This window comes from Girardinichthys multiradiatus, chromosome 23, assembly GCF_021462225.1.
Source record: "Girardinichthys multiradiatus isolate DD_20200921_A chromosome 23, DD_fGirMul_XY1, whole genome shotgun sequence".
Lineage (NCBI taxonomy): Eukaryota > Metazoa > Chordata > Actinopteri > Cyprinodontiformes > Goodeidae > Girardinichthys > Girardinichthys multiradiatus.
The window spans coordinates 50899873-50913110 of record NC_061815.1 but is presented as its reverse complement, the minus strand read 5'-3'; the positions used below and the strand labels follow the sequence as shown (position 1 = coordinate 50913110).

Genomic DNA, 13238 nt, shown 5'->3' with positions numbered 1-13238 from the left:
AGGAGTTCGTCCTGTAACCGGTGGGTTGCTGGTTCAAACCCCTGCTCTGTTTGCCTGAGTCATGTCCTTGGGCAAGACACTTCACCTGCCTTGCTTGATGATGGTGGTCAGAGGGTCGGGTGGCGCCGATTGTATGGCAGCCTCACTTCAATTCTTTTTGGCTAAATTGTAGCTCACCACTGTCAGTGGATGACTGATTGTAGTGTAAAGCGCTTCGGGGTCTTTGGGGACTTCATAAAGCGCTATACACGTGCAGGCCATTTGCCATTTGTTTCTGTTGTGTTTTTAGAAACAACTAAAACTTACCAAAGAAAATCTGCAGTACATAAATAAAAATAAATAGAAAAACAAAGTGAACTAAAATAAAGCCTAAGTCAAAGTGTACATCTGCAGTGATTTTAAAGGCAGCAGGTGTACAAAGAGTCATATTTATCAACAGAATTTGTATAGCTATATCTATTTTAACTTTGCATTGTTCACTGTATAATCTTTTTTACTTTTGCTTTTAGTGAGACACATTTTCAATCTGTCCAGGGATCACGGAGGAAAAACAGTCCATTGGCTATTTCTGGTGCATTTGCAGCAATGTAACGAATTTACACTGTCCCAGTCAAATACTGTCCAATAAATCAGTCAGTCAGTCATTTTCTACCGCTTATTCCATAGTGGGTCACGGGGGAGCTGGTGCCTATCTCCAGCAGTCTATGTGCAAGAGGCGGGGTACACCCTGGACAGGTCGCCAGTCCATTGCAGGGCAACACACAAACAACCACGCACACACTCATTCATACACCTAAGGGCAATTTAGAGTTACCAATTAACCTAACAGGCATGTCTTTGGACTGTGGGAGGAAGCCGGAGTACCTGGTGAGAACCCACGCATGCACAGGGAGAACCTGCAAACTCCATGCAGAAAGACCCCAGGCTGGGAATTGAACCCAGGACCTTCTAGCTGCAAGGCAACAGTGCTACCAACTGCACCACCGTGCAGTCCTCAAATAAATCAATAAATTCCAATTCAAAAACTGACAAAAATAAAACAAAAAGAAACTAAAATCTGTTTTATGACAAACAACCTTGATCAACCTTTTCATCAGACTTTCATACAATAGAGAGTGTCTTTAGTCAGAGGCTTCTTCAAATCTGCTGTAACACCATCTACACGTTCATCTGCCATCATCTGCCACCACCTTCTACATCATTAGCATCTACGCCATTAGCATCTACGCCATCAGCATCTACACCATCAGCATCTACACCATCATCTGCCACCACCAATATATGGGGTTCCATTAGTGCCAAAAATATGTATATGTGTCTATGTGAGCTGTATATCTAATGTGCTTATGTCTATGTATGGTGTATATGTTAGGTACTTATGTTAAGTGTATATGTTGGGTGCTTATGTTAAGTGTATATGTTAGGTACTTATGTTAAGTGTATATGTTGGGTGCTTATGTTATCTTATGTTTCAATTGAAAATGTCCTGTAGAAATTACAGTGTTATTCATGTTAGTTGCCTTTTTAGAAGGGTGTGTCTAAAACCTCTAACACCTAACATCTAACACCTAACATGTACATCTAACATATACAGCGTACATAGACATGAGCACAGCATATACACATATAAATAGACACATATACATATTTGTGGCACTAATGGAACCCCATACAACTACAGCAACTATTTGAAGAAACTCCAATACAAACATCCAATAAATTTCATTCCACTTCACGATTGTGTCCCACTTGTTGTTGATTCTTCACAAAAAATTTGAATTTTATATCTTTATGTTTGAAGCCTGAAATGTGGCAAGAGGTTGAAAAGTTCAAGGGGGCCGAATACTTTCACAAGGCACTGTACATGTAAGAATTTCAAGATCTACCAACAATGTAATAAAGTACTCAGATTAGTTTATTATGCAACTGCTCACAACAAATATCTGAAGGCAGATTCAGCAAGTAAAGTTGAAAGTACCACCTCACCTCCTGGGTATAGTCCATTTCCTGTTTATGGTTCTGCTGGATCTTGTTCAGTACCAGCAGCTAAAAACCCACGGTTCGGAACTCCATGCGGCGCTGTAGGTTTACCTGAAGGAGAGGAAGAAAACTCTTCATAGGACAATGTTCTGATTGAATCAGGGACGACCAGAGGAGGTTCTGCAGCCTCTCAGCACTGCGATGAATGTTCCACCAGGTAGAACATCTGAGAAGGTCAATGGGGCAAAGCCTTTCCTCATGCTTCTGGATCTGATCTATTTATTATTATTATTATTATTTATTGCTACGGCTGGTCTGAACCAATGACAGTTATATTATAATAACACATTTTATTTATAAAGCACCTTTCATTAAAAAAAATATCTCAAAGTGGTACAGGGTAAAACAATAAAAATATTACAAACTAAAAAAATACAATAAACTATAAATCATCAGTGGGAAATGCTTGTTTATAAAAGAAAGTCTTTACAGCTTTTCAAAAAGCAGTTGGTGTCTGTGGAGCTCTCAGGTGGTCGGGGAGGAACTGCCAAAGGCAAGAAGGCCCGGTCACCCCATAATGAAGTGCAAGATGGAGGAAAGAGGTTGGTGTTATGTAAGTGAACGGGGTGGATGGATGAATGGGGTGTGACGAGTTCCATTAGGTGTTCTGGAGCATTGTCATGAATATGGGTGATGAGAGGGTAATGGGGATCCAGCAAGGTTTGTGGAGAATTGGAGTAACGTGTTCCCACTCCGAACGTTCATGAGGATTCTTGCAGTACAGTTCTGGATGTGTTGCAGCTTCTGAATATTCTTTGCAGGATTCCCTATGAGGAAGGCATTATAGAAATTGAGCCTGGAGGAGACAAAGGCATGAACCAGTTTTTCAGCATTCATGCGGTTGAGAGAAGGACAGAGTTTGGAGATATTCTAAAGGTAGAAGAAACAAGTTTTAAACAGATTATTCATGTGATTATCAAATGAGAAGTGAGGGTCCAGTCTCATACTGATGTTTGTCACTGTCATTGATAGACGGATGACTTGAAAGAGATGGTGGTTATGGAAGATAATTAGACCTGATGAAGGAAGCAAACCAGTATGGCTCTGGTTTAGGTGCTGTTTCATTGGAGAGAGTTTTGACTCATGTATGTCTTTTTTTCCTGCAGGAAGGTGATAAGAGTGGAGGATAAGGATGGAGATAATGATACTAAAGACGATGCTGACGAGGATCTTGAAGAAGAAGGGAATTTGGATCTGTCCTTAAATAGAGTTGAGTGGCATCAGCATAGCAATGGAAGGAGGTCCCATGCCGACTAATGACACGGCCCAGAGGAAGCATGTATAAAATGAAGAGAAGTGGTCCAAGGACAGACCCTTGTGGGACACCAAAGGTTACATGGGCGAATCGGGGCTTGGCATTGCCAAAGCTGGCCAACTCCATTTTTTCTGAAAAGTAGGATAAAAAGCATTTCAGTTCAGTGTCAGTAAGGACAACAGCAGCTCCAGCTTTTTTCAGCACCTTGGACAAAAACGGGAGGTGGAGATGGGCTGGTAGTTGGAAAGCACCTCATGTCCATGGCTGGAGAGGTGAGACTGGATGCTTTTATTTTGTCCTTGAACAATGTGAGGAAGTTATGGCACTGTTTTTCTGATGGATCAATGTTGACTTGACTTTGAGGGTTGAGAAGGTATTTAATTGTGGAAAAACGTTTTGGGGAATTTCCTGGACTGTTATTGATGATTTTCAAATAGTAGTTGGATCGTGGCTCATAGAGGGATGTGGCACAGGCTAGCTGATGATCTCTGCATGCCAGTTTATGAACTGAGCAGCCAGAAGGCCAGCAGCCTTCATTTTGTGCAGCTCACAGATGTACCAGGGTGCTGAGTGTTCGTATTTTCAGAGACATCTGTGGCCTAGGACAAAATAATTTATACTCAGTAAAATGTTTTACTTGAGCCAGTCAGCATCAGCAACACTGACTTACTGACTATCATCAGATTAGGAATGTTGTGGAAAAATGATTTTTACCAAGACAGAGACCGATGATTGTCACTCAGAATCAGCTTTGTTGAAATCCTGCGAGAGAGAAGGTTTTTTTTTTTTTACAGCGTTGGACATGTGCTCAGCATTGCTGCCCAATCATTTTGACCAGACAAAGCTAAAGTTCTCCTTATAGCAGCTTCAACAGCTTTCAATTTGATTCTCATGGGGCCCAGACTCACTGGGGAGGGAGACGATGTGAAACCTGTTGCAATTCTCTCTTAGACATGTTGACAATGGAAATTGAACCTTCCACAGTGTGACATACATGTTATCTCATACACAATAAGTGCTCTGGTGAAGACTGAGGAGCCATTCGTCCCGTAGATCAAGTCTGTAACAGATCAACACAAAAGGGGTTCGAATACTATTATCAGGACCTGTAGAGCTTCAGTCATAAACCAAGAATTTTGAGCAGTCAGTCATTTTCTACCGCTTCTTCCATAGTGGGTCACGGTAAAGCTGGTGCCTATCTCCAGCTGTCTATCGGCGGGAGGCAGGGTACACCCTGGACAGGTTCCCAGTCCATCGCAGGGCAACACAGACACACACAGGACAAACAATCATGCACACACTCATTCATACATGCCTAAGGGCAATTTAGAGAGACCAATCAACCTAACAGTCATGTTTTTGGACTGTGGGAGGAAGCCGGAGTACCTGGAGAGAACCCACGTAAGCACAGGGAGAACATGCAAACTCCATGCAGAAAGATTCTTAGCTGGGTGTCAAACCCAGGACCTTTTTGCTACAAAGCAACAGTGCTACTAACTGCATTACCGTGCAAGGCACTAAATTTAAATAATAAAGATTATTAAAAAATTTTATAAAAATAAAAGGTTTACTAATTTTCACTAATAGGAACCACAATAAAAGCAACAGTTTTGTCAGATGAAAATATGCACTCGGTGAACTGCAGTTATGCATCAACCTGGGAAGAGTTAGAAGGCCGTTTCTAAAATACTTAGGGAGAAAGATTATTCTCAAACCTCAGTTAGCAGATTAAAGGTTAAAGGTCATGACAGGACAGTTAGAGAAACACTGAACCAGTATGGCTGCCTGAAAGGGTCGAAGGAGAAAGCATCCTCTCTCTAAAAACAAGAAGGTAGCAGGACTTGGGTTAGCAAAGATGCATCTGAATGAAGAACAAAACGTCTGGGACAGTTGAGACCACACCAGAGATGTTTAAACATAATGCTCAGAACAATGTTTAAAGAAATCGAGACACAACTGTCAAATTCAGTGTGTCTATCTGTTCAGCTCAAGTTTGGCCCGAACTGGGCCATCAATGGAACAATGATCCTAAACACAGCAGCAAAACTTCAACAGAATGGCCTAGTCAAAGTCAAGACCTTAACCTAGCTGAAATGCTGTGATGGAACCTTCAGACGGCTGAGCAGAACCCTCAATTAGGGCTCCACAACTATGTGAAAGACCGACAAAGTCGGACAGAAACAACCACTGAGATTTACTGCTGGTAAAGCAGGTTCCACAAGCTTATGGATCAGGAGGTGGATCCGTTTTTCACTCACAGGTTCTGATGTTTGGCTTCATCTCTGTTTCATAAACAGTGACAGACTGGAATATGTTAGTAAGATTGCCCCAGATGTGTTCAGAACTAATATCATTTCAGGACGGCACATAGTCGGAGAGAGAACTAATCTGAAACCCGTCTCCGACTGGATTATTTTTACAGTTGTGAGCTTGTTTAAACTGAACCGAACCAGAACCAGAACCAGAACCTTAATCTGAGGTAGTCTCAATAAATCTCAGCCAGTCTTACGGTTCCTCCTCCATCTTGTATCGTAACATATGTGACGCGAACATTTTCACAGAAAAACTACAAACCTGCGGAGCGACGCGCTGACGTCACGATAAACGTCACTGTAGAGGAATGTGCGGAAACTTCTGCCTACTTTTTATCTGCGCTGTTCGTCGAAGAAAAGAGGTTTCCAGAGCAGGAGAATCTTCGAGAAAGTCTCTAGAAGTTCGGAGGTGAGGAGCAGGGAGTATACAGAAGGATTTGTGAGGCAGGGTGCGGTTCGGTGTCGTGGCTGTGCGGGGTTACAACAGCAGAAAGTTGGAGCAGTTCGGGAAAATGGAGGCGATGAGGTGGAGCACAGAGGCGCTGTCCGGCGCTGATCAGGACCATGGCTAACACTCCAAGACCCGGGCCAGGCCCGAACCTCAGAATCAGACCCGGACCGCGCCTCTACAACTCCACAACACAATGAACAGAACCTGGGGAAAGTTAGATTCTGGGTCCGAACTCAAAGAAAGTGTGTGACCTGAAGTTAGCTTGTGACTCATAGCATTTGGTCCAGTTAATAAGGCGTTCACTGACTTGGATCAGCGTGGACCAGCTTAAATCAGAACTGGGTCAGAGTTCGATAAATGTTCGGTTCCTAAAGATCACACTTTTTCCGGAACGTTCTGCGCCGATTAAAGAACCGTTAAAGTTTGTGTTCTATTAACCTGGTCCATTCCAGGTCAGACCAGTTGGACCAATGGTATAAAACTGGTTCTGATCTCATTTGGTTAAAATGGCAAAACAGAATAAAAATAAACAGCCTTCGTTGTTTTTCAGAACTTATTTAAAAATATATTAAAACACAAAAAACAAATATATTTCTTCCCTGTAGAATAATCCGGTCCAGGTCCGCCCGGAGTGAGTGCGCAGAATTTCAGTTTTAGGTGTTCTGGAGCCCAAAAGACGGCTAAGATCACCGTCTTATGCTGTTTATTATTAACACAATAAAGGTTTCAGAACTCACAAACTGAGAAAAAAGAATCTGTTACCAGTCCAGAATGATCCCGTCCAAGTCAGAACATTTTCAGATTTTTAACCAGAGCTTTTTCTGTTGGGTCCAATTTTCTTAAAAAGTCAGAATAGCTCTTCACTTAACCGTGGAATCAGACACAGACTTCACGACCAGAAGAAAAGTTCTGATAGCAAGTTCGGTTTCGCCATTTTTAAGATGAAGTAAAATGATTTCAGAAGTTGCTTTTAAAGCGTAAACTTTAGCTTGTTGTTTGAAATTCCAGAACTTTCCTCAGAACTTTTCCTGTTTAATCCCTGAAGTTTCCTGAGGCGCTGACTGTGGTGCTGCTTCAAAATGGCGGACTAAATCACATCCGCCGAGAGGACGTCGTTCTTAGATCACATCAGCCGAGAGGACATTTCATGAAATGAGCAGTTTTTAAAACATCTCGGTGACAGAAGCTCTGAACCTTCCTAGTGGAGCTCTGAACCTTCCTAGTGGAGCTCTGAACCTTCCTAGTGGAGCTCTGAACCTTCCTAGTGGAGCTCTGAACCTTCCTAGTGGAGCTCTTCACAGAAGCTCTGAACCTTCCTAGTGGAGCTCTTCACAGAAGCTCTGAACCTTCCTAGTGGAGCTCTGAACCTTCCTAGTGGAGCTCTGAACCTTCCTAGTGGAGCTCTGAACCTTCCTAGTGGAGCTCTGAACCTTCCTAGAGGAGCTCTTCACAGAAGCTCTGAACCTTCCTAGAGGAGCTCTTCACAGAAGCTCTGAACCTTCCTAGTGGAGCTCTTCACAGAAGCTCTGAACCTTCCTAGTGGAGCTCTGAACCTTCCTAGTGGAGCTCTGAACCTTCCTAGTGGAGCTCTGAACCTTCCTAGTGGAGCTCTGAACCTTCCTAGTGGAGCTCTGAACCTTCCTAGTGGAGCTCTGAACCTTCCTAGTGGAGCTCTGAACCTTCCTAGTGGAGCTCTGAACCTTCCTAGTGGAGCTCTGAACCTTCCTAGTGGAGCTCTGAACCTTCCTAGTGGAGCTCTGAACCTTCCTAGTGGAGCTCTGAACCTTCCTAGTGGAGCTCTGAACCTTCCTAGTGGAGCTCTTCACAGAAGCTCTGAACCTTCCTAGAGGAGCTCTTCACAGAAGCTCTGAACCTTCCTAGTGGAGCTCTTCACAGAAGCTCTGAACCTTCCTAGTGGAGCTCTTCACAGAAGCTCTGAACCTTCCTAGAGGAGCTCTTCACAGAAGCTCTGAACCTTCCTAGAGGAGCTCTTCACAGAAGCTCTGAACCTTCCTAGAGGAGCTCTTCACAGAAGCTCTGAACCTTCCTAGAGGAGCTCTTCACAGAAGCTCTGAACCTTCCTAGTGGAGCTCTTCACAGAAGCTCTGAACCTTCCTAGAGGAGCTCTTCACTGAAGCTCTGAACCTTCCTAGTGGAGCTCTTCACAGAAGCTCTGAACCTTCCTAGAGGAGCTCTTCACAGAAGCTCTGAACCTTCCTAGAGGAGCTCTTCACAGAAGCTCTGAACCTTCCTAGAGGAGCTCTTCACAGAAGCTCTGAACCTTCCTAGTGGAGCTCTGAACCTTCCTAGTGGAGCTCTTCACAGAAGCTCTGAACCAGTTTATTCCAGCCAGAATAAATGTCTGCAACTCAGTGAAGGTAGAAGCTGCAGAACCCCAACTTTTGCTGAGCAGCAGTGATGAAGCTGCTGCCGCTGTTTTTAATCCTTGCTGTTCGGTGTCTGCAGCTTCCTGTCGGTGGAGCAGAGGTCATCATGGCAACTCAGGCCATGTTCTCAGTTGGGACGTTTCCTGTAGGCGTCTCTCTGGCAGACGATGGGCAGGGTCTCAGCGACCTGCCCCGGAACACGCTGCCTGCCCCTCAGCTGGTGATGCTGGCCAACGTGGCGGCAGTGACGGCGGCAGAGGGCGGCGACGGCAGTGTCGCTGATGAGAAGGAGATGATGGAACTGAAGACAGTGGGATGCAGCTACTCTGATAGTGAGGAAGAGGGTGTCATCAGGTCAGTGCAAGTCACTTTCCACTCTTAGCACATTACTTGTCTCTAACTCACTTCTGTTTCTGTGCAGGTACAGCTATGACAACCAGAACCACCGAGAGGTGTGCATCGTGGAGTACCTGGAGTCTCCTAACCCAGCTGTCCCTGGAGGCAGCAAAGAGGATGAGGAGAACCATGCAGCTAAAAACCAGCCTTCCTCTTTTAAGCCTGGCCCCTCCACCAACCCACCTCCACAAAGGATCAAAGGTAAAGACGGCCCTCCTGCGCCGACAGACAGCTCCCAGAAGAAGAAGCCGTTCTGCTGCAAGCCGTGCCACTTCCAGGGGCAGAACGAGCAGGAGTTCGTTGAGCACCTGAGCACACACAGCATCAGCAAGATGATGGTGGTGAACCAGGTGGAGGGGCGGAGCAAGAGCAAAGTCAAGGAGGCGGAGTCACGTGAGGGTTTGGTCGACCGGGAGGCAGAGCACGGTGGACAGGCGGAGCATAAAGGTGAGGAAGCAGCAGGAGACGTCAAAGGGCTGATTAGGTGTGAGCGCTGCGGCTACAACACCAACCGCTACGATCACTACATCGCTCACCTGAAGCACCACAGCAAGGAGGGCGACGACCACAGGTAGGAACACCTGACAGGACCACAACTGGGCACACAGAACCACAAAATCAGTTCTGAAGCTCAGTGTAGACAAGATCAGGAACCGTAGAACTTCAGGTTCTGTAAACTCCTGACAGGAGGTTTCTACTGATGTGAAGGTCACACCTGAATGTTTACCTGAGTGTGCCTGTGTGTGTCTGCAGGGTGTTTAAGTGCACACTGTGTGCCTACACCACCGTGAGTCAGTACCACTGGAGGAAACACCTGAGGAATCACTTCCCGAGTAAACTTCACACCTGCAGCCAGTGCTCCTACTTCTCCGACCGCAAAAGCAACTACATCCAGCACATTCGCACCCATACAGGTACCGTCCTCAATCTGTCCATCTGTTCCTCAGCCATGTTCTGTCCTACATCCTCCTCCTGCTCCCTGACTCCCTCTGTGTGTCTCTGTCCCCGTGTCTCCTGCTTAGAACCATGTTCTTGTTCTCCTGCCTGTCTTTAGGCTCAGTTGGGTCATGTGATGGGTTTGTCTTTCTGTTGGACAGGTGTGCGTCCATTCCAGTGTCTTTACTGTGACTACTCAAGCTCCCAGAAGACTCACTTGACTCGCCACATGAGGACTCACTCAGGTGAGTGTGGGACAGAGGTAGACTGATGGGGGGCACAATCTGATTGTTTAAAGAGATTCTGGTTTCTTCCCTCCTTCAACTATTCCGTCTTGCGAAGTGTTGGTCCCTTTGGCCCAGATTACCATGGAGATGATGATGTCAGCTGCAGATCTCAGTAGTTTGGGATGAGATGGTAACACCTGGATGAGACGTGGAAGAGAGAAGAACCCAACAGCCCTAAAGTCCTGTTGTGACTAGAGTAGATTCCTCCTCCTGCTGCATCTCAACATCTTCTTTTAACATTTTCATTTTGTCAACCATCAACTCTTTAGAACATCTGGGAGCTGAACCTTCATTCCTGTTACAGACCCATATCTCCTCACTCTGTGTGGAAATGACTTTCAAAACAGTGGTCTCCAACCACCAGGGCCCCAGGCTGGTACTGGACCGTGAGTAAATTGGTACCGGATGTTTACGGGACTGTGAGCAGTTTAAGTGTTTATTGGCCTCTGCGGGTGCAGTTGAGAAATATTAAGCCGGAAGCCTCAAGCTTGTGAGCCAACAAGGAGTGTCTGGTTCAGCCCGGCAGCAGTCGTGCGGTTTAATTAAGACCCACCACCTGCCCCAGATCCGCAATACCCTCCAGAACAGGAAGTTCAGCCCTTGATAAACAAAAGGTTGGGGACCCCTGCTTTAACATCTAACACGGTGGTTAAAAAACTATTGAAATCTGGACAAATGTAAATTTCAACAGAAAAATGTAGGAACACCAGTAAAACCAGTAGAACCAGTAGAACCAGTGTAGAGAACCAGCTTGGAGCTGTCCAGGTGAATAGTGGGATTAAATTAATGCGTTTCTGTGACTAACTGTTAATCTGTTTGTTCTCACCGAAGCTGCCCTGATGGATTAACACGGTAACTAACAGCTTGATCTGTGTGTGTGTGTGTGTGTGTGTGTGTGTGTGTGTGTCTCTCTAACATCTTCTCCTCTCTGCAGGTGAGCGTCCTTTCAAGTGTGAGAGCTGCAGCTACCTGGCAGCCAATCAGCACGAAGTGACCCGGCACGCCCGCCAGGTCCACAATGGCCCCAAGCCTCTGTCCTGCCCCTACTGTGAGTACAAAACGGCCGACCGCAGCAACTTCAAGAAGCACGTTGAGCTGCACCTGAACCCGCGGCAGTTCCTCTGCCCGCTCTGCAAGTACGCCGCTTCCAAGAAGTGCAACCTGCAGTACCACATCAAGTCCCGGCACTCCGGCTGCAACGTGGACCTGGACGTGTCCAAAGTCAAACTGCGAGTGAAGAAACCCGGATCTGACGGTGCAGATGACAAGTCGGAGTCCAAAGCAGCCAAACTGGATGACTCGCCTACCATGGAGGAGGAGATGGAGGACGACGAAGGAGATGACTCGAGCCCCATCAATCTGTCAATCAGGAGGAGCACCAGACCCAGCATCGAACCACCATCACAGAGCGAGACTGCTGACAAGACAGCAAAGAAACGGATCATCTTGCCTGAGAAGGAGAGACCCATAAAGGTAAAGGAATCTGAGAAAAAGGTCTCAGCAAGGCAGAAGAAAGTCAAGGAGAACCGTGTGGAGAACACAGATGGTAAAGAAGTCCGGACCACTGCTGGGAATACTGACAACAAAGTGAAGAAACGAGTCCGGAAGACTCTTGCTGAGAAAACAGTTTCCCAGGACCAAACCAAGAAATCTGCATCCCAAGAAAAACAACCAGAGGAACCTGCATCCCAGGAAGTCCAGTCTGATCCAAAGAGTTCTGTGCAGCAAACGTCTACAGAAAGCAACTCAGAGAAAGACTCGAAGGTGAGCTCCCACAAGAAGACAAAAAGCCTTGGTAAAACTAGGAAGTCTGGAGCCAAGTGGTCTGAGAAGACTCCAGAACAAACTGACAACCAGAATCCTGAGAAGAGCCAGAAAGGAAAGTGGGTCAGAGAAAAACCTGCAAAAAGGAAAGCAGGACCAGTTTTGGATCTTTCCCAAAGGTCCTCTAAGAAGAAGTGCCTAAAATCTCCAGCTCCCAAGAAGCTGCTGTCCAAAACGTCTTCAGATGGTACTGATGAGATGTCCACTCTGACTGAAAAGTCTGGCAGACAGGTAGCAGCCAAGCAGAAGAAGACCAGAACCTCCACCAGGAAGACCTCCGGTCTGCAATCAGATGTGGATCCAAAACGAGATGAGTTGAGGTCTAAAACCAGTCCTTCCTTAGAGATTCGAGAACGTTCTGTTCAGCCTACAGGAACTGGTTGTGGGGAAATGGGTTCCTCCACTGATGGGCCGCCCCAACCAGAACCGACCTTTATTAAACCCTCGGTGCCGCCTCGTCTGCTTCTTCCTGGCCAGCGCAGCAAACTTGCCGACGGTGAGGATGACGAGGGGATCCACAGCAGCCACGAAGGAGGAAGTGACATAAGTGACAGCGCCTCTGAGGGCAGCGATGATTCCGGCCTTAACGGTACCGGCACTGCTCCAGGAAAGATGGCCAACGATCCAGAAACGCCCACTGAAGAGATCCCTACGCCCACCGAGCTCAAGAGTCACACATGTATTTTCTGCGACCGCACATTCCCACTGGAGACCCAGTACCGGCGCCACCTGAACCGCCACCTGGTCAACGTGTACTATATGGGTACTGAGGCGCCAAGATGAGCCCATCTCCATGGTAACAGACTGCCCAGGACACAGAGCCTGGGGTCCGAGCTTCTGACTGCCGGTTCTGAAGGTATGAACTCCTGACCCTTGGTTCATACGGTCCGAGTTCCTGATCACCAGCAACGACAGTCTAAACTTCTGACCGTTGGTTCTGTTGGCTCGAATGGTCCGTATTTTGTTGTTATTGTGAAGCCCCTCAGTGCCTTTGACAATCAGCTGCTTCTGTTGGGTTTGGGTTGTTTTTGTGTCTGAAGGTCCAGCTTGGTCCAGGATGGGCCAAGGTTCCCCTGCAGGTTCCTGTGATGGGAGCATCTGCTGAGGTGACCTGATGAAGCTTCCAGCTGTGTAAATATTTCAGTGCAATAGTCCATTTAGTGCAGAAGCCAAAGTGATTATTTGTTTTATCATGAAGTCAAATAATCTCCACTGGATCCTTCAGGGTTCTGCTGATGGAGGACATGATGGACTGAGATGTTTTCTCTGATGGATCTGTGTGTCACAGGAAGCAGACCATGTCATCACTGATGTTTTTTTTTAGCTGTAATCTGTCCTAAATAAACGTTT

General features: G+C 46.2%; 1 protein-coding gene across 2 annotated transcripts in view; it reads left to right on the top strand.

The window, feature by feature from the left end:
• Positions 1–5876: 5876 nt before the first annotated feature.
• Positions 5877–13238, top strand: part of rest (RE1-silencing transcription factor) — a 7375-nt gene continuing 13 nt past the window's right edge. The window contains exons 1-6 of one of the 2 annotated variants that reach the window (XM_047353109.1): positions 5877–6016; positions 8525–8799; positions 8867–9412; positions 9595–9755; positions 9939–10022; positions 10999–13238. The exon at positions 10999–13238 is cut by the window's right edge and continues 13 nt beyond it. In XM_047353109.1, coding sequence (XP_047209065.1) covers positions 8552–8799; positions 8867–9412; positions 9595–9755; positions 9939–10022; positions 10999–12671 — 2712 coding nt within the window. In that variant the 5' untranslated portion in view covers positions 5877–6016; positions 8525–8551 and the 3' untranslated portion in view covers positions 12672–13238. Of the gene's footprint in view, positions 6017–8354; positions 8437–8524; positions 8800–8866; positions 9413–9594; positions 9756–9938; positions 10023–10998 lie in introns of those variants that run through there. The other variant, XM_047353110.1, reaches the window with a different exon arrangement.